At 47.9% G+C, this 20,358-nt stretch overlaps 1 protein-coding gene across 2 annotated transcripts in view; it reads right to left on the bottom strand.

The window, feature by feature from the left end:
• Positions 1-659: 659 nt before the first annotated feature.
• Positions 660-20,358, bottom strand: part of SERINC2 (serine incorporator 2) — a 30,156-nt gene continuing 10,457 nt past the window's right edge. For both annotated transcript variants that reach the window (XM_053268888.1, XM_053268889.1), the window contains exons 2-10: positions 19,124-19,285; positions 18,315-18,502; positions 17,040-17,119; positions 14,716-14,853; positions 13,891-14,060; positions 9,947-10,037; positions 6,991-7,129; positions 5,964-6,176; positions 660-1,542 (exon numbers count right to left, since the gene is read on the bottom strand). In XM_053268888.1, coding sequence (XP_053124863.1) covers positions 1,404-1,542; positions 5,964-6,176; positions 6,991-7,129; positions 9,947-10,037; positions 13,891-14,060; positions 14,716-14,853; positions 17,040-17,119; positions 18,315-18,502; positions 19,124-19,285 — 1,320 coding nt within the window. In that variant the 3' untranslated portion in view covers positions 660-1,403. The remainder of the gene's footprint in view (positions 1,543-5,963; positions 6,177-6,990; positions 7,130-9,946; positions 10,038-13,890; positions 14,061-14,715; positions 14,854-17,039; positions 17,120-18,314; positions 18,503-19,123; positions 19,286-20,358) is intronic.

Here is a 20,358-nt window from a genome sequence, read left to right as displayed (position 1 = left end):
GACAGGAGGTAGTGTCACGTGACAGGAAGTAGACTGATGTGCGTGCGAGTGAGTGTGTGACTACTTCCTGTCACTTCTGGTCCGAGGTGTGGACAGGGCAGCAGGGAGGTACGCTGCAACCCTGCTGGACCGGTTTTTCAACGAGCGCTGGCAGGGGAGGAAACGCAGGGGAGGAAACGCAGGGGAACCCTCCCCTGCCCTTAAAAGGGATCTCCCCCACCGCCGAACCTTCGAACCACCCAGTGTTCGAACCTGTTCGGAGGCCCTTAAAAGGGCCTCCTAACAGGTTCATGCACATCCCTACCTTGGAGAAGCCGCTGCCAATCTGAGTAGACAATACTGAGCTAGATGGATCAATAGTCTGACTCAGTATATGGCAGCTGCCTATGTTCCTATAAAAGGAGATTGGGAGCTGGTACAAAAAAGTTCCTAATATTTTATCTTTTAATATTGCTACCATTTTGCTGTATTTTGTTCTTGACTTTTTTAGGGTTTTTCATATGTCAGCCTCCTGGCACTTACTTTATAAAGGCAAAATCGGATATACTTATATATATATAGTTATAAAATACATCAGCTTGTTTTGAGAAGGCTGTCTAACCCAACACTCTTCTCCATATCTGGAATCCTAGCTTGAATCATTGTGAGCATGAAACTGCTTCCTGATGATTGACACTCAAATGTGTCTGTTTTTATTTAAACATCTTTTTTTAGTTAAACAAAGGTTGCATTATCAAAAGTGTAACAAGGTTTTGTCTAAAAGGCTTCCTCCCATAACAAGGCAAACTGGTAAAGAGATAGAGCTACATTAAACAGCTACTTTACACTTATTTGCCGACATGACATGCAGCCTCCATAAGGATCCACTGTAGGGCTCTTGCGGGCATCAAAGGAAGCTGCATTTCCAAATGGGGAAAGCTGCTGAAATACAGCTCCCACAATCACTCTAGAGCTTCCTTTAAAATTTGCAAGAGCCCTGCAGCGGATCCTCGTGGAGGCGGTATGCTATGCATCATGTCAGCCATTATTCTTAAACACTCCTTACAAAATAATGGCAAACCACGTTTCAAGCACCTCAGACACTTTGCAACATGCTTAAGAGCTCAATAGCAACAGTAACCAAATCCACATCACCCGGCCTTATTGCTCTGGTGTCGAGTATAGTAGAGCAGTGACTTTTTTCTTTTTGGTAGCATCATATTCCTTAGCAATAAAACAGAGAAAGGCACCAGTCTGGAAGATCGGTCTGAAGCTCCAAGGGCCAGAAGGCACAGGAAAATAGAAAGCTTGGGTGTCCAGAACCTACATCTGAATTCAAGCACTGGGCCCCAGGATCTTCCTTTGTCTGGGACTGGGTCTCTTTTGCTTGCATGGTTTGAGCAGAGGCACGTTCCTGAGTTCTTTCAGCTGAAGTCTCGGTCTGGAAGCACAATGGGAGCGACCAGAGTCCACACGTAGAGGAGGAGCCCAAACCAGCTGGAGGAGATCTTCACCCAAACTGCAGTCCAGGGGCTGATCAGCTTCTGGTGAGTTTCATCAGGTCTACGGGAGGGAAAAGCACAGAGAGACACCAAGTCAGGTCTCTGGCTTTGGGCAGCAGAAGTGTCTCTAGAGAACTAGTTTGGAGGATCATGGGGTGGCAAAGAACGTTATCAGGGAAGCGAGGATTTTGCTACGCTCCATTAAATACTGGCTGATTGATTGATTACGTGCTGTCAAGTCGGTGCCGACTCTTAGCGACCACATAGATAGATTCTCTCCAGGATGATCTGGAGATTTATCTATAAGGATAAATACTTAGAGGTAACATGATTAATAGTAGTCATTTATCTCAGGGTTTCTTAACCTCAGGCCCCCAAATGTTGTTGGATTACAACTCCCATCATCCTCAGCCACAAAGACCATGTCTGGGGATGATGGGAGTTGTAGTCCAACAACATCTGGGGGCCCAAGGTTAAGAAACCCTGGTTTATCTTAGTAATGAAGCTTGCTTGACATTTTCAAACCAACATTCAGAAAATGGGACAGATTCCTCTTAGAAAACACTGCCTTTTGGGATTACGCCAAATCTTCCAGTCTGTTTTCCAGAGTAGCTTTCCCTTCCTGCCCAAGACCAAGTGGTAGAAAGATTGGGTGGGGGGCAGAGAGGCCAGCACAAATCTGAAGGGGAGATGACCCTGCACCCCCCTGCACACATGGTATCTCCTAGCCCAGTTCCTGCCCAGGAAGGATGCAAAGGGGTTGGCCTGGCTCCTGGGAGGCTGGAGGAGTCTCCCACCTACCTGGCTGCACTGGCTTCTGCAGCTTGTTTCGGGGTGCAGGAGTGAGTGAGTGAGGCGTCTTTAAACAATGGAGGCCTTTAAAAACAATATACCAGCACTGGATTGTCTGACGCGTTGTTGCAAATACCAGTCTGATGGATGGGGGAAGTGAAAGAAGGAATGGGAATCGTTTGGGGAAAGCTCTTGATACCCCTTGGAGTCATCCCTGTCAGGCAAACTCAAGAATGTAATCCTGGCAGCTTGCTGTACAGTCCGGGCTACTCTGAAAGCCATACACAGTTAACAGGGATGTATAAGCAGCATCCGTGCACAGCTGGACCACAGCTGCTCTCTCAAGGGGGAGCTGATGCAATCTTGCCTAAGAGTTCCCAAACATGCAGGACAGGGACTTTGTTTTATGCATCAGGATTAACCTAGAATGCCCCAGGCTCAAAACTTCTCTCTCTCTCTCTTTCAAAATGGTTCTGGCAGCTCTCTCATCTATCACCCCCTCACCACTAAGCATTATACACACTAAGGATGCCCATTTTGAGTCTGGGAATGTTGAAAACATTCATCTTAACTATACTGGCACAACTGTGCTAGGATAACAAAGGCACCATAATATTAGCAATATTATTTTATGCTTTTGAACCTGAAGACATTCCATAAAATTCATTTTGCCGAGTTCATTTGGGTCAGGGTCTCTTAACCTTGGGCCCCCAGATGTTGTTGGACTACTACTCCCAGAATCCCCAAGCAAAAGCCATTGCAGCTGAGGATTCTGGGAGTTGTAGTCCAACAACAACTGGGGGGCCCAAGGTTAAGAAACCCTGATTTGGGTCAGCAACAGCCACAACCAGGAAAGCCCCAACATGTGTATCTCAAGAGCAGAGGGGACAGACCCGGGCCGCACATGGCAAGTTCGCATGGGAGAAAGGGGTCCTTAGGACAGCCTGGTCCCAGACCATTTAGGACATTTCACTGATGCAAATAAGGAAAACTGGTCCCCTTTTGCACTCCATCCCATGATTTTCTCCCCAAATGCCATCTGCTGCAGTCGCGTGCGGTTGCTTGACGACTGCTGCTGCTCCTTTGCCATCAGAGCTTTTTTGCGATTACTTGCTTCATTGCATCCATTCACCCAAATCATCTCGCCCCCTTTCTTCCACTGGCAGAAGCTAAAATCCAACATACATTCAGGATCACTGAACCCGGCCACTTTAGAAAGCCACCTCAAGGTCCCTCCGCCTTTTTCATCATACTGCACCAGAAAGGTGGATGGAGCAATTTCACCAATTCAGGACAAACATAAAAACCGAGCATGTGATTGTAATTCGGGGGTGGGTGATCCATTCAGAGCGGCCTACAGCTCGACTCAAAAAGGCATCAAAAAACTACAACCCAAAGTCTGCAAATAAGACACAATTAGAAGCAGCGTCAAGCCCAGTTCAGGATCACAACCTATCCCTGGAGGCATTTTGCACACACAGGAAGCTGCCATATACTGAGTCAGACCATAGGTCCATCTAGCTCAGTATTGGCTATCCAGACTGGCAGTGGCTTCTCCAAGGTTGCAGGCAGGAATCTCCCTCAGCCCTATCTTGGAGATGCTGCCAGGGAGGGAACTTGGAACCTAGATGCTCTTCCCAGAGCGGCTCCATCCCCTGAGGGGAATAACTTACAGTGCTCACACTTCTAGTCCCCCATTCATTTGTAACCAGGGTGGACCCTGCTTAGCTAAGGGGACAAGTCATGCCTGCTACCACCAGACCAGCTCTCCTTCCTGGAGAAGCGAGTTGGCCTGCGTTTCCCTCCCCACAGAACGCTCCCCGCCAGTTTCCACCTTGCTGCCAATCCCACCAAGAGCGATGTGAAGAGTGAAGGCACTGAAGCCCTAGCAGGCACGGAGGTACGATAGTGACAGCGAGTCACCGGCTATAAATAGCACGGTGCGTGCAGCAGCGAGAGGCAGGCCTGTATGCAGGCAGGGGGGAGACAGAGATCCCGGGTTCCAGACCAGAGTCCTGCAGTTCGTAACCAAACAATGGGAAAGCTATGCTCCCAGGGCTCCTGTATAGGAAGAGGACTTTCCTGCTCTTAGACACTGGGGAACTCTCTGCCTCCTTGGGCCGAGTTCCCCTGAGGTGTCCTCCTGCCCTTCCCAGAAGCTTGGCCTTCCAGAGCTGGTGCTCTCTTCTCCGTCGCCAGGGCAACACCGGAAGGCCAAGTAGAACATCGCAAACCTGTGAAGAGGAGGCCACTTACTGCATACTCTGGACTTTAGATAATGCTCTCCTGGGTCAGATGAAGTTGCCTTGTGCACAATCACAGCACTGCTCGATTTCGCTTAATATTCCCTATGGCAGTCACTCTCCAGGGCTTCAGGAAGGGGGTCTCTCCTAGTCCTAACTGGAGATGCTGCCAGGGATTGAATCGGGGACCTTCTGCATGCCAAGAGGGCATTCTGCCCTTGAACTTGGGTTCCATCCCACACACTATGATTTTAGTTGTGGTTTCAAGGTCTTAGCTGGCAGTACTTATAAAGGAAGGTGCCATTTGTTGAGTCAGACCCTTGGCCTATCTAGCTCAGGACTGTCTACACTGACTGGCAGCAGCTTCTCCAAGGTTTCAGGCAGGAGTCTCTCCCAGCCCTACCTGGAGATGCCAACAGGGATTGAAGCTGGGGCCTTCTGCATGCCAAGCAGGTACTCTGCCACGGAGACACGGCCCCATCTCTGAAGGGCCGAGAGACCCTCCAAGTTCTGCAGATACTTCAATCAGCCTCACGTTCCAAGGACAGTCCCTTGGTTAATTATAACGTCTCATTGTCTCTCCCAGTTCTCCAGAAGTTATACCTGCAAGTGGGGCATTGCTTCTGGTGTTTAAAGGCAAAGTGTGCCGTAGAGTCGATGTCGACTCCGGGCGACCACAGAGCCCTGTGACTGGTAGAATACAGGAAGGGTTTCCCATTGCCTCCTCCCGCGCAGTCTGAGATGATGCCTTTCAGCATCTTCCTATATCGCTGCTGCCCGATATCGGTGTTTCCCATAGTCTAGGGAACATACCAGTCCTTTTGAAACAGAAGCTAGAGCTGTGCATGGACCAATTTGGTCGAACCGACCGGCCAGACCATACAACTGAACCAACTTGAACCGGTTCGGCGGTTCAAGGGGCTATGTCAGTAAGGGGGAATCTGGTGAGGATTCCCCTTTACAAGCCAAGGGGAATCCTGGCTTGAAAAGGCTTCTAAAGGGTAGCCAGGGGCGGGGGTGGAGAGAGGGCACCTTCAGAAGTAGATGCAAGGTACTTAGCGGTCCAGCAGCAAGTTATAAGAACAGCATGTGAGGAGGCAGGTCAGTCCCGGAACTGTGCTGCCACCACGCATGCAGGCTGCTGGGGTGGAGCACTGGGCACTGGGTCTGCACTAGGGGAGTTTTAAAGAGTGGTGGCAGCTGCTGGACCACTAAGCACCTTAGATCTACTTTTAAAGGTGCCCTCTCGGCCCCCCACTGCCACTCTCCTCAGAGCAGCAAATCCCAATTAACCCGGCCACCATCTTCTGAATGAGTTCAAGTTCAAGCATCCAAATGGTCTTCAAGGGCAGCCCCACGTGCCCCACACTGCAGTAATCTAGCCATGGTGCTACTTGAACACGGATAACCACAGCAAGGAACACACGGCAGTGCCAGCTGCACACACCTGTACCAGTTGGTGAGTGTCATCATGATGTAGAGGGAGGCCAGGACGAGGCAGAGGTGGAAGAAGCTGTAGTTGTAAGACACGCCGTCCTCCTCATTGTCATAGGCCCGGTGCACCCCATCTTCAAGGCTTGGACTGCCACCCCCCAACGTAGCTGTGCTTTCTTCTGTCAGCATCATCTTGTTCACTTGGGTGTGGTCAGAGGAGCGGATACTGAAGACAAAGAAGAAAGAAGGATTTCAGTATAAGATGGGCCAAGTCAGCATAGCGTAGTGCTTAGAGTATTGGACTACGACCAGGAAGACCCGAGTTTGAATCCCCATTCAGCCACGAAACTTACTGGGTGACTCTGGGCCAGTCATGTATCTCTCAGCCTAACCTACCTCACAGGGTTGTTGCAAGGATAAAAATAAGCATGTACTGAGCTCATCGGAGGAAGAGCGGGATACAAATGTCAAAGAAGAAGAAGTAGTCAGTCCATCTAGCTCAAGATTGTCTACACTGACTGGCAGCGGCTGCCCAAGGTTTCAAGCAGGAGTCTCTCCCAGCCCTACCTAGAGATGCTGCCAGGGAATGAACCCGGGACCTTCTGCCTACAAAGCAGATACTCCACCACTGAATTGTGGCCCCATCCCTGTGCAGAAAATGAGAAAAAATGTGTGATGCTCTAAACGTAGAATCTGGATCAGTTCAGTCGAGGTGGACAGCAGGCTGTCAATGAAAGCGAACGGAGGCACACCAGTCCCGTCTGCCCCCACACATCGCCCAAACCACACAGTTACGGCCAATTTGGAGACTCTGGTCCCATAGGGCTATGCAGGGACAGGTCCCAGAAATGCATCCTCATTCCTCTTCGTGTGATGGGCTGCCATAGAGGAAGCATAGTTCCTAACTTTCTCTCCATTATCTAAAGAAGTTATGCTCGCACACACACAAGCAAACACACCCACCCACAACTCCATTGTGTTTACAGTTCCCAGGTCTGACGACGAACAACTGCATTTTGAATCCGGCTGCAGATTCTTACCTTATGAAGAGCGTACACAGAATGAAGATGACCAGCCCCACAATGCTCGGGGCATCCCACCACTGAGTCGGTTGCTGCTCATAAGGCTGGGCGGTTGTGCTATAGTTTCGCACCAAAAGGGTTGGGTTACAGTATTTGTCTACAAAAAACAAAACAGACCATCTTAAGTGACAGAGCATCTCAATGCTAACCATTGCCTTTTGGCCCATCGCCCCACAAGGATCCTATTTACCTGAAGACAAGACTATGTTTTTTCTAAGTTCTTTGATGTTAGAAATCGGGCGGGGGGGAGGGGTTTCAGTCACCTCAAATTTCACCTCCTCTGCCTTTCGGATAATACATGTACAACCTATATTTAAGCTGGTTGGTGTTGTTTTTGGTTTTTTAAAGAGGGTCGTCTAAAACAGTGTTTCTCAACATTTTTGGAGTCATGGACCGCTACATTCTTTGTGTACAGTTTCCCAGACCAGCAGTTAGTAAGGGGTCGCCCCCCCTCGCCTCCACCCCCAGGTACCCCCAAAAAACAATTTCAAGCCAGGGGGGCGCTGCTGCTGTGAGCTCTCCAGAGCTCATTTCTAGGCAGGCAGGCCTCGTTGCTGGGGTAACACTCAATGAGGGCTGCCTGCCTAGAAATGAGCTCCAGAGAGCTCCCACCAATGGAGGCCCCCACCAGCTCAAAATTGTTTTGTGGGGGGATTAATTCCTCATGGACCAGCATGGACTGGCACTCAACTGCTCATGGACCGGCACCGGTCCACGGACTGGTGGTTGGGAAACACTGGCCTAAAATTCAGAGTCACCTTCTATTTGGATAAATACAATTCATGCCAAAGATTGTGGTTAGAGCTGCATGCATACAAGGAAGAACACACCAATGTGCTCTTTCCGTAACAATGAATCACACATCCTCTTTGGGTTAAACATTCTTCGCTCAGCAAGGTCATGTGCGCAATGGATGTAATGATAAGAGGACACTAATTGATTTTACTAAGGTACCTGGGAAGTAATGTTTATAAAGTATAACATGGTTGGGTTATATTGGGTGCTGTGTTATGTTGTAATTACTGGTCATTGATCGAAATAAAATCAGCCTTTAAAAAAATTTTATATCCCGCTCTTCCTCCAAGGAGCCCAGAGCGGTGTACTACATACTTAAGTTTCTCCTCACAACAGCCCTGTGAAGTAGGTTAGGCTGAGAGAGAAGTGACTGGCCCAGAGTCACCCAGCAAGTCTCATGGCTGAATGGGGATTTGAACTCGGATCTCCCCGGTCCTAGTCCGGCACTCTGACTACTACACCACACTGGCTCTACTAAATTCAGAACATCACAAGTTGATCTGGAATCTGCTGACAGCAACCAGTATATTGGCTGCCAAGAAATGCCCTGATGCAACTGTTCCTTTCTTGAAAGAGTAGCAGATGAAGATAGGAACATAGGAAGCTGCCTTATACTGAGTCTGACCATAGGTCCATCTAGTTCAGTATTGTAGACACAGACTGGCAGCAGCTCTCCAAGGTTTCAGGCAGGAGTCTTTCCCAGCTCTATTTGGAGAAGCCAAGGACTGAATTTGGGACTTTCTTCATAAAAAGCAAATTGCTACCACTGAGCTACAACCCCATCCTCAAGATAGGGAAACTTGGCAGAAATGTCAACATAAACTGAATACAGCCATTTAAGAGAAGATAACGTCAAGAGACTTTGAGAAAAATTATCTTCTTTTATTGAGTTTACAAAGGCATATTAAAGAGATAATATGTATAGGAGTCTTTCAAGATTAGCATGAATATTTAGGAGTATAGATTTGCTACAAAACATGATAAATGACTAAAATAAGAATTCCTTCATTCTCAAGTTGGAGAATGATTTAGAGCAGGGGTTCTCAACATTGGGTCTCCAGATATTATTGGACTTCAACTCCCATAATCCTCTGCCCCAGTTGCCTTTGGTTGGGAATTATGGGAGTTGAAGTCCAATAACATCTGAGGACCCAATGTTGAGAATCCCTGATTTAGAGAATACCAGATGAACTGGACACAAAATCAGAAGTGTGATGCTGCAGCTAAAAAGGCCAATGCCACTTTAAGCTGAATCAGCTGGGCACTATTTACTGGGCAATATCTAATGAAATTTCATGAAAGCAGCAGAAGAAAGCTTGACAACAGAATAGGAAGGGTCCCAATGAACTTGCTAAGAGATCAGTGACCTGAGCTAGACAGATCAAAGAAAGAAATTAGGCAGCACCTTTTAGACCAATATTTTAATGCATGAGCTTTTGTGGGTTAAAACCCACTTCCTCAGATGCAGAGTGAAAGTGAGGATGATCAGTCAACAGCAGATAGTGACAAGCATCTGGTATACATTTAAAGAGACATTTACGATATGTCAATGGCTTCACACTTTTTTCTCCTTTTGCTACCTAGTGTGTGTGAAACTAATTTCAGAACTGCTATTCATGGTGTGTTGAGCGATCCTCCACCAACTCTGTATTGGGAACCTTTGTTTTTGCTTGGTTGTTATTTTGTTTGCAAACCACTTTTGCAAGTGGGAGAGAAGAGCTGGTCTAGGAGAGGAGAGCTGGTCTTGTGGTAGCAAGCATGACTTGTCTCCTTAGCTAAGCAGGGTCTGCCCTGGTTGCATATGAATGGGAGACCTGATGTGTGAGCACTAGAAGATATTCTCTTCAGGGGATGGAGCCGCTCTGGGAAAAGCAGAAGGTTCCAAGTCCCCTCCCTGGCAGCATCTCCAAGATAGGGCTGAGAGAGAGACTCCTGCCTGCAACCTTGCAGAAGCCAATGCCAGTCTGTGTAGACAATACTGAGCATGATGGACCAATGGTCTGATTCAGTATATGGCAGCTTTCTATGTCACTTTAGAAATTTCAGTGGGAAAGCAGCATTCTTAAAAAAAAAAAAAAGAGCAGAGAAAGTATTTAAGGGTTAGTAAGGTGCTACTTACTTGGTACATTGGCCAACGCTGACCAGGTGACAAACATGGTGTACAGCGTGATGATGGAGGCTTGTAGAAGGCCTGAGTGAGGCTGGGCTTCCTGCAGAGAAAGAGGAAGAAGAGCTCCCATTAAAAAGATTCTGATGTGGCTCCCAATCCAACACTGTAAAGAGGCATCTTTTAAAAGTGGTGATTCTCTTTATTGAGCAGGGGGAGAGCAACTGGCCCTATCCAGCCCCAGCACAGCATCCCTCCAGTGGCTGTTGCTGGTGTCTATCTTATGTTCCTTTTTTAGATTGTGAACCCTAAATGGCACAGGGAGCCATTTTATTTATATCTATGTAAACGTTTGGGGGCTTTTGTTGAAAAGCGGTATATAAATGTGCATCGGATTCGTATTGCATCTGTCAAGGGCAAAAAATATATATATGGAGGCCAACCAGAGACCTTTTCTGTTGCCAGCAATCGGTAGGAACACAAACAGCATCATCCTATTCAGGAGTTATCCAGAGAAGGCGGCTATCCAGGATGGATGTGGTGGCAGAGAGGAGAACAGGAGCATGCTGGCCAATGTTCCCTGGAACAGGGATTCCCAGAAGTTGCTGACTACAACTCCCATAATCTCCAAGAAAAGGCCACTGCAGTTGGAGATGCTGGGAGTTGGTGTCAACAGCATCGGGAAATCAGAAATCAGAGTTACAGGGAACTCTGGTGCTGATTGCTCCATAGGGGCAATCCTTCCACAAGATGAGTTGAGGTGAAGTAGTCGCCTCAATTTACTGGGGCACCGGAAGAGCAATGAGATGCCCCCTGCCACCTCACCTGCCTCCCAAGCAGCTCTTTGCCAGGCAGTGGATGAGCCACCTCCTTCTCCTGATCTCCTCCCCCCGTAGTTGTTGCTACCACCTCCCTTGCTGCTGGGCTGATAATGAGAAGGGGAAGAGGAAATGAGCGAAGGGCATTTGAGTACTGGAGGCATGCACTGCCAGAACTCTCAAGCCCTTTACTCATTTCTGCTGCCTTCCCCCTCTCATTATCAGCCCAGCAGTGAGGGAGGGAGGCAAGTGTGTTGTGCAGCAGTAACAACTGCTGCCGCAAAGGGGGAGAAAGTGGCAGCTGGCAGAGATGTGGGTGTACACACAGGCGATAGCTGCCGCCACTGGAAAAAGGTGAGGGGCAGCATTGATGCCCAAACCTCAGGCACAAGGAGGTCTTGGACTGTGACAGCCTTCCCATGCAGAGATGCTTTCGAGTTATATACACCCCTGCTCTCCTCAGGCTCAGCACTTGTCTGCAGAGGTAAACACTAAACCTGGGGAGAGCAGGGGCTAAGCTAAAGGAACATGCTAGCGTTACTAGAAAATAAACTGCTGCTCCCTACAAACACATTCAGACTGAACCCTGGAATAGGGTCTCTGTGCATCAGGGAGAGTGGGTAGGATTCGGCAGTGCCAGATCTAAGCACAAGCTAAAGAAGCTGCAGATTAGGGCCTCACATTATGAGGGGTCTCCAAATAAATTAATAAAAATGACTAAACTTCAAGTTTTATATCATTGGCTGAAAAATAAAGGAGAACGTGGGGGAAAGCTCTAACACAGACACTATCGTTCTGATAAGCCAACATTTACTTATACGGCTACACAATTGTTTATCATAATGAGTTTATAAAGCTGTGCAGAAATAACCGTAAGTTATATTGAAGTTGCCTTAAACCAGGGCTCGGTTTTTGAGAAGCGTGATCCAGAATCAGTTTGATCCTGGGATTCTGAGATCAGTTCTGATCTTTGCCAAGTATATATGTAAAAAATAAAGCTTTACTATTTCTATTTCTGTTTTCATTTTCATTAGAGTGTGTGTGTGTGTGTGTGTGTGTAAATGCTATGGGGCCTTTTAAGCTCGCCATAACTTACAACACGGCTGTAATAAACTGCAGCAGAGGATGATGGGAGTTGTAGTTCAACAACAGCTGGAAGGCCAAGGTTGGCCAGCCCAGCTAGGGTCTCAGCATACCTTAATCTGGCCCTGGGACATGGACACATACCGAGTCCCCATCCACAAAGCCCAGGGACACTTTGATTAGTGCCTCTCCCAACTATTTCATAGATAAGGCAAGGAAGAGAGCAACAGCAATCACGTAACGCAAACCAAAGTTAGTTTCAGTTGCATGTCGTTGCAAAACGGCTTGGCCTGATCTCCCCTTTGATAATGTTCTGTGCCACTTCTGGGAAAGGAGTCTCAGAATAACCTGGTCGCTCCTCCGAAGTGTGAGACTCAAACGTGCACATCGAATGCCCCGGAGAGCAGGCTTCAGGCATGGCTGAATTCAGCAGGCTGGTGACTTAGGCATCCGTTAAGGCCCTCCTTTTGATAAGCAAGGCCTGCCTCAGCCGCTGCCTCCTCCTAGCAGGCCGAGGCAAAACATTCCACATTACTTTCACTGTCCCCTGAATCTAATGAGTGTGCATGTGCACGTGCTCTCAAGCTTTTGGATGTCCGCTCAGTTCAATTTAGATCCCGCTCAGGTGGAATCAGGAATGCCCCACTCTGAATGCAGGTGCGCACACACGGCCTTCATACTGCCACCCAGAACAAAATTCATTCCGCGCAGAGATGGGGAAAAAAATTAGAGGGGCCACTGATTACATTTTATTTATTTGATTTATATACCACCCTTCCAAAAACGGCTCAGGGCGGTTCACATTAAAACAAAAAAGAATAAATAATTAAAAACAAAAAACCAGCTGAAAGCAGATTAAAATTACCATTAAAAATAGATAACATTAAAACTAAATATCATTAAAAGCCAGGCCGAAAAGATGGGTCTCGACGGCTCTCCAGAAGGCCTCCAACAAAGACAATCCTCTTGAATCCTCTTTAGGGAAGCGGTCCCAAGAAAATGCCTGGGCGGTTGCTAGAAGTTTCGCAGCAAAACTGCCCCCAGGAAGTGCCCACAGAGTGGTGCGTGCGTGCGTGGGCGGGCATGCGCGTGTTCATTTGTGGAGGACAGAGCTGACTTCTCAGCCCAGGGTTCTCAGTCGCCTGCTATCAGCCATATCTTCTAGCAGCAATGCGATACCTGCACTTTACCAGCCAAGTTCTCCAGCCGTGCTGTGAAACACAATTCACTGAGGCCCTCAGACCGAAATGGTGTGTCGAGGGAGCCAAAGCGGGTAGAACAGCCAGAACTTAAATGCAGGGAGCATCAAAAGCTCAAGGGCTACTGCACTGCATTAGGCATTGACAATGTTTCAAAAACTGATCGATTTTAAAAACAACAGGCTTAGTTAGGAAAACATAGGAAGCGGCCTTCTATTGAGTCAGACCCTTGGTCCATCTAGCCCAGTATTGTCGACCCAGACTGGCAGCGGCTTCTCCAAGGTTGCAGGCAGGAGTCTCGCCCAGCCATACCTGGAGATGCTGCCAGGAAGGGAACCTGGGACCTTCTGCAAGCAAGCAGGCAGATGCTCTTTCACTGAGCTAGGGCTCTATCCTCTAAGGGAAGACCTTGCAGTGCTCACATGTAGTCAGCTATCCAAATGCAAGCCAAGGCAGACCCTGCTTAGCAAAGGGGACAATTCATGCTCACTACTGCAAGACCAGTCACCTTAAGTGGCACAGCGAGGAAATGCTTGACTAACAAGCAGAAGGCTGCCTGTTTGAATCCTCGCTGGTATATTTCCCAGACTATCGGGAAACACCTATATCAGGCAGCAGCGATATAGGAAGATGCTGAAAGGTATCATCTCATACTGCACTGGAGGAGGCAATGGGAAGCCCTTCCTGTATTCTACCAAAGACAACCACAGGGCTCTGTGGGCACTTTACTGCAAGACCAGCTCTCCTCCCGGAAGCAATGCAGATGCTCATCACTAGACCACACACACCACTTGCTGTGCTTCCCTCCAGGGAAGACACCCTCAAAGGCCAAAGCAGGCTTCTCACAGCCTCTTACCTGGATCTTGGGCAGGATGGAGATAACTGAGACAGCAACACAGAGGATGAGATTAACACTGATGAGCCCTTTGCCTTCTGCACAGCTGTCCGGTTTCGTGTAATACACATACAGTAGCACCACCGCAGCAATGGAGGCCGCATAAAAGAGGAAGGTGAAGAAGAAGAGGCCTGAGAAAGGGAGGAGGAGATGATGCTTGGCAACAGAGGACTTTCCAGATGCTCTGCAGAAGCAGATTTCCCCCCCCCAGCACCCAACTATCCTAGTGGTAGCCCTTTTCCAGTCTTAGCTGCTTAATATCCTTTCCTCAAAGAACAGGGCTGTGCAAAGCAGACCCGGTTCCATTCAGGGGCCAGGGCCTTGGAGGAAATTCCCGATTCTATTTAGCACTTCAAAGGGTTCCAATTCATTTCAGCCCAGATCAAAGGGATTGCTTCCAGTCAGACTGAAACCTCTGCCCCTACTAGCCATAGAAACATAGGAAGCTGCCATATACTGAGTCTGACCATTGGTCCACTCAGCTCAGCATGGTCTACCCAGACTGGTAGCAGCTGCTTTAAGGTCTCAGGCAGGAGTCTCTCCCAGCTCTATCTTGGACCTTCTGCATGCAAGAATGTGGGTGCTCTTCCCAGAGAGGCCCCATCCCCTAAGGGGAATATCTTACAACTCTCACACAGGTAGTCTCCCATCCAAATGCAAACCAGGGCTGGCCTGCTTAGCAAAGGGGACAATTCATGCTTGCTACCACAAGACCAGTCTAGAAAGCCTCTCTCTTCTTCACAGCATCTGTTTCAAAAGACAGGTCCAGGTGTGCTCCATACAGACCTGCATACCAGGATTTGGAATTGCCTTCATCTGCACTGTGCAGCCAGTTTTGGCTCCAGGAGTGCGCAAAGTCAATCAGAAGGATGAGCTGGATGAGGATGAAGAGGAAAGAGCCAACCACGCCGAAGTAGAACCAAACTTAACGAGGTAAAAAGAAAAAAGAAAAAGGAGAGGTTAATGCCAAGAATCCGTTCATGTTCATAGGCCATCAAAAACACATCACAAGAAATTAAAATATAATACAAATATTTATATACCGCTTTTCAACCAAAATTCCCTCCTCTCTAGCACTACAGCGCCAATCTAAGCCCCTCTCCGTCATGGCCATTCTTAAACTTTGAAAAAGACAAAGGGCTGATCTCAGATCTTCCATCCAGTCTGACCCTTCTAGCAGCTACTAATGCAGGGGTGGCCAGGGGTCCCCCACTGTTGTTGGACTAGAGCTCCCTACTGATGCAGGGGTATCCAGCTGTTAAGACTACAGCTCCCATTATCCCCATTGCAGCCTGAGAAGATGGGAGTTGTAGTCCAGCAACAGCCAGAGAGCCTCAGGTCAGCTGTCCTTGTACTAATAGCAATAGCAATAGCAATAGCACTTACATTTATATACCGCTCTATAGCCGGAGCTCTCTAAGCGGTTTACAATGATTTAGCATATTGCCCCCCCAACATTCTGGGTACTCATTTTACCGACCTCGGAAGGATGGAAGGCTGAGTCAACCTTGAGCCCTTGGTCAGGATCGAACTTGTAACCTTCTGGTTACAGGGCGGCAGTTTTACCACTGCGCCACCAGGGGCTCTTGAGCGTGCCAATACTGGGTTCCACGCCCTGCAGATTAGTGCACATGTTCACATAGCAGCCGCACAATGCCAGAAGTGTGCACATACACAATACCCCACCCAATACAAAGCCTTGGCTTTGTATCTAATGAAAGGCTGTTGCCTACAAGAGAAGAGAAAGGAGCCTTACTCCATGATGCCAGAACCTAAGGGGTATACTCATGGGTCAAATGGGCCGTAACCCAAAATTTGGCTTAAAATAAGCCAAATCTGGGAAGGCGAATTGTCCTGTCTAGGTTCTTCAAGCCCGTCAAGAAGCCAACACTCGAGTCCAGTGAAGCATGAAAAGGAGGCAGGTTTCAGTGGTGAACAGCCAGGAATTAGAACCTTGTACTACCATAGGAACACAGGAAGCTGCCTCATACCGAGTCAGATGATTGTTCCATCTAGCTCAGTATTGTCTACACAGACTGGCAACAGCTTCTCCAAGGTTGCAGGCGGGAGTCTCTCTCAGCCCTATCGTGGAGATGCTGCCAGGGAGGGAACTTGGAACCTTCTGCATGCATTTCCCAGAGTGGCCCCACCCCCAAGGGGAATATTTTACAGTGCTCACACGAGTAGTCTCCTATTCAAATGCAAACCAGAGCAGAACCTGCTTAGCAAAGGGGACAACTCATGCTTGCCACCACAAGACCAGCTTATTCAAGAGGAAGCAATGCAATAGCTTCTACCCAAGGGAAGGGATGGCGTGCATGTTAATTTGGAATCCAGAACAAGCCTCCTTCCTGATACCTTTGGCATTACTTGTTTTGAAAGAGTTTCCAACCCAGGCTCTGCCTTGGAGGGTGGGGGCAGGGGAAGGATATTTCAAGTTGTGCAAGACTGCCTGTTAAAGGCTGAGCAGCCAGACAGGAACTCTGGAAAGAGCTCTTAATTGTCTTAAGGAAAGGCATCTGTGTCCTGTATGCTCCACCGTCCTTCTCTAGGGCTTTAGAGGTGGAGTAGAGTGGCGCAGCGGGGAAGGAACTTGCCTAGGGAGCAAGAGGTTGCTGGTTCGAATCCCCGCTGGTATGGGAAACACCTGTTTCGGGCAGCAGCGATATCCAGAGTTGTGTAGTGGTTAGAGTGCTGGACTAGGACCGGGGAGACCCGAGTTCAAATCCCCATTCAGCCATAAAACTAGCTGGGTGACTCTGGGCCAGTCACTTCTCTCTCAGCCTAACCTACTTCACAGGGTTGTTGTGAAAGAGAAACTCAAGTATGTAATACACCGCTCTGGGCTCCTTTGAGGAATAGCAGGATATAAATGTAAAATAATCATCATCATCATTTCATACTAAGTAGGAGCAGGCAATGGTAAACCACTCCTGTATTCTACCAAAGACAACCGCAGGGCTCTGTGGTCACCAGGGGTTGACACCAACTCGATGGCACAACTTTACCTTTAGAAAGCATCCAGCCCCACAGGATATCAAACAGCCAACACAATTATTTTACATCCCAGCCCTGCCACACATAATTAATGCAAGATGCGTTTCGCTTACCAGATGTGAAGGCTCCATCCGGAATATAGAAGGCCCCCACGGTTATTCCAACCAGTATTAGGAACTTGAAGAACCAAAACCTGAAGTTGACAAACAGAAAAGGAAAAAGGAAATGATTCTAGAGCTAGAGCAATGATCATCACTATTTTTTCAAGCAGGGACCACTTTGGCATAAAGCCTTTATTGAGAGAGCCCTTACCCTCTCTGTTGACTTCCAAGAGTGCCGAGTTTCTCCCAGGGTTGGGACAAGGGGGTGGCTTAAAGCGAAACAGAGGCCTGTCGAGCACCATCTTAGAAGTTGTGCACAGACTGCTGGGAAGTGTAGTCCTTCCCAGTGCTTTCCCCATAGAGCTCCAAGGGGAAAGCCCTGTAAAGGACTACACTTCCCAGTGTACACCTTCAAAGATGGCGCTGCACACCTTCAAAGATGGCGCTGGAGTGCAAGAAGGCTCCGTTTCCCTTAAAGGAGTCCCACCAGCACTGGGGGAAGCACACTGCCACACAGCGGCTACGGTTGCCTCTGCACAGTGCCATGGCAGCTAGGCAGATTATTTAGCTTCAGCTGAAACGTTGCACAGATCTAATGAAGAATTAGTCAGGGAGCAGCAGTCAGGGTCAATGGGAGCCGTCACTGAGACAGGCAACCCCGGTCACTGGCTTATATCCATATAAAAGTTACTCATTTCTACTACTATATCTGGTAGATTTCTTAGTTTTGAGCTTTTTATTGAAAACTAACTTTTAAAATGTGTAACTTTTAAATGTGGTATTAGCTTTTTGAATTTTATTAATTTTTGCTTTGTGCCATATCTATTTTATTAAGGTTGTAAGCTGCCCTGAGCAGTAGTGTACTGGAGGGGCAGGGTATAAATATTTTAGATAAAGAAAATAAAAACACAAGCAAAAAAGAAGCCTTACTGATATTCATGGGACAAGTTTACTTGTCTGGTTAATTTCAGTGTGAGTATTCAGGGGTAACTCTGTCCAGATGTAAACCAGACTGGAGTAGCCCATCTTACAACTGTAATATTTATATGCCTAAATAATTAAAGTGTCTAAATAATGTTTAAATAATCTTCATATCTGTTTAACTTTCCCAGTCACACAAAATCACTAACAACTTGCAAAATGTAAATTTCTCAGCACAGAATCTCTATGGGGCACCTGAGCTGCAGGTTTGTGACAGAAGGGGTACGCTTGCTTTAAAAAGGGATCGTGAACCCCAGTCCAAGCTTAGACAGATGGGAAGCATTCACCAAGCCCCAGGAGCCTCACCCGTTCTGTATGTATGCCCTCGGGTCTTTGCTACTCCGCACACAGATCATCATCAAGGCAAACAGGAAGAAGAAAGCAGCTGTTGCAAAGCACATGCGGTACACCGATTTGTGGCCTAGGAAGGACTTGCAGTTGACGACGCCTTGGGTGCCTGGGAGGGAGGTGCCTCCTTCACAGAATCCAGGAAGCTGGCAAAAAAAAAAAGACAAAGCAGAATGGCCTTCATCATCACCACAAGTCAAAAAGACATCGGCTAGGGTTTGGCAACCCGTGGCACTCCAGCTATTGTTGAACTACAACTCCCATAATCATTGTTTCACTCGCTAATTTTTCAGTCAAATAACGTCATCATGGTTATGGATAGACAAACACACTGATGGATGAAACTATAGGTTCTATCAGCCGAAGGTCATGTTGGCAACAGGTCAACTGCAAATTGTATTGCAACAGGCTGTTTACATTAAACACAGATCATTATATGAGACAATCCACCTGCATGGGTGGGGCTCAAGAGAAGTACTCGGCATATTGGGCCCGAGGTGGGGCCAGAGGTTTTGGGTTATTTCAGGTGGCGGGGGCACAATCCAGGCCCCACACACAGAGGGAGACCCATTCAAAGTATGATGCCGTACTAGAGAAAAATCGCATTGACCCTTTGCATTTATGGCAGTAGAAGGTTTTTTTAAATACAGCGATTATAATAACAGCGACTGATGAAAAATCTCCAGGGCTTCCTAATGCAGAGGGAACTAGACACTGGAACTTTTCACCACTTAAAGGGAGTGGGGAATGCGTAACTCATGGCCTACCTTGTGAAGTTCCGCCTCCACTCCAGGGATGATCATGATAATAGATACCAGTGTGCCCAGGAGCAAGAGGAAGGTGAAGCTCAGGCGGGTTATGGTAGAGCTCTTGGTCGAGGGACAGCAGCCACACAAGAGACATGGAGCAGAACCACATAGACATGAGACCTGGAAAGGAGGGAACAAGGGTGTACATCAGCAGAGGCAAACATTAGATAGCTCAGGAGCTCCTGGACCCATCTGAAGACTCATCAGCACTATGGGCTTGCTTATTCCTCTTCTGGCCAATCAGGGCTGTCCTTAAGGCAGGGCAAGCAGGGCAGCCGCCCCAGGCCCTGCTCTTGTAATGCCGCTGAAAACTAAGTGGAAGGGGGCCCCACATTGGCTGATTTGCCCCAAGCCCTGCACCCCACCAGGGCTCTCTAAGGACAGCCCTGTGGCCAACAGCCAGCCAATCAGATCTGCAGTGAGTTGGGGTGTGGACACACTGTGCTCAATCTCTGTCTCTTCAAAGAAACTGAGTTGCTTTTACTTCCTCTCCTTTTTCTTCTCCCACAGAACAGCTTTTCTTGCTCCCCTCCTGTTTTGCAGCAAGTTTGTTCTGGAATCCAGGAGCTCTGATGTTAAAATCCCTTATTCTGTTGGAGTAAATTTTTGTAGGCATTCAGGGCAGCCATTTGGAAAAAGAGGACAGGTCTTCTGTACCTTTAAGAGATGCAAAGGGAGAGGGAATTTCAGCAGGTGACACTTTCCTTCTCCCTGCATGGCAAGTGGCACATGCTGAAATTCCCTTTTCTGCACATCTCTTGAAGGCACAGGACTGGAGACCTGTCCTCTTTTCCATATGGCTGCCCTATACAAGCTGCCATTTCGTGACTGGCCTTGCCTCCCCAAGCTGCCATTTTGTGCTAATAGTTGCCACAGCTCTGGCCCAAAAAAGTAGCTCTTGGAAGCCTTGAGTCTGGTCACCCCAATATTAGAGAGCAAGGGATGATACAGAGGAATTAGCTGACAACTAGTTTTGTTCCCCTTCTGCTCAAACAGAAGGAGTTTCCCCAAGACAGCAGGCTTTATCACAGGTTTATTGAGAGGCTTTACTGTGAGTTCAAAGTTGCCCCAAAAAACCAACACAAAAAGGTTTTGGTTTTTTTTAACCTTGGATATAAATTGGGCTACACTCTATCATGCAATAAAAAACCCGAATTGTATGTGAAGTGCTCCCCAAAAGCTCACAGAGACTT

Source organism: Hemicordylus capensis, chromosome 7 (genome assembly GCF_027244095.1).
Source record: "Hemicordylus capensis ecotype Gifberg chromosome 7, rHemCap1.1.pri, whole genome shotgun sequence".
In the NCBI taxonomy this organism is placed as follows: domain Eukaryota; kingdom Metazoa; phylum Chordata; class Lepidosauria; order Squamata; family Cordylidae; genus Hemicordylus; species Hemicordylus capensis.
The sequence above is the reverse complement of the archived record's forward strand: the minus strand, read 5'-3'. Positions and strand labels throughout refer to the sequence as shown.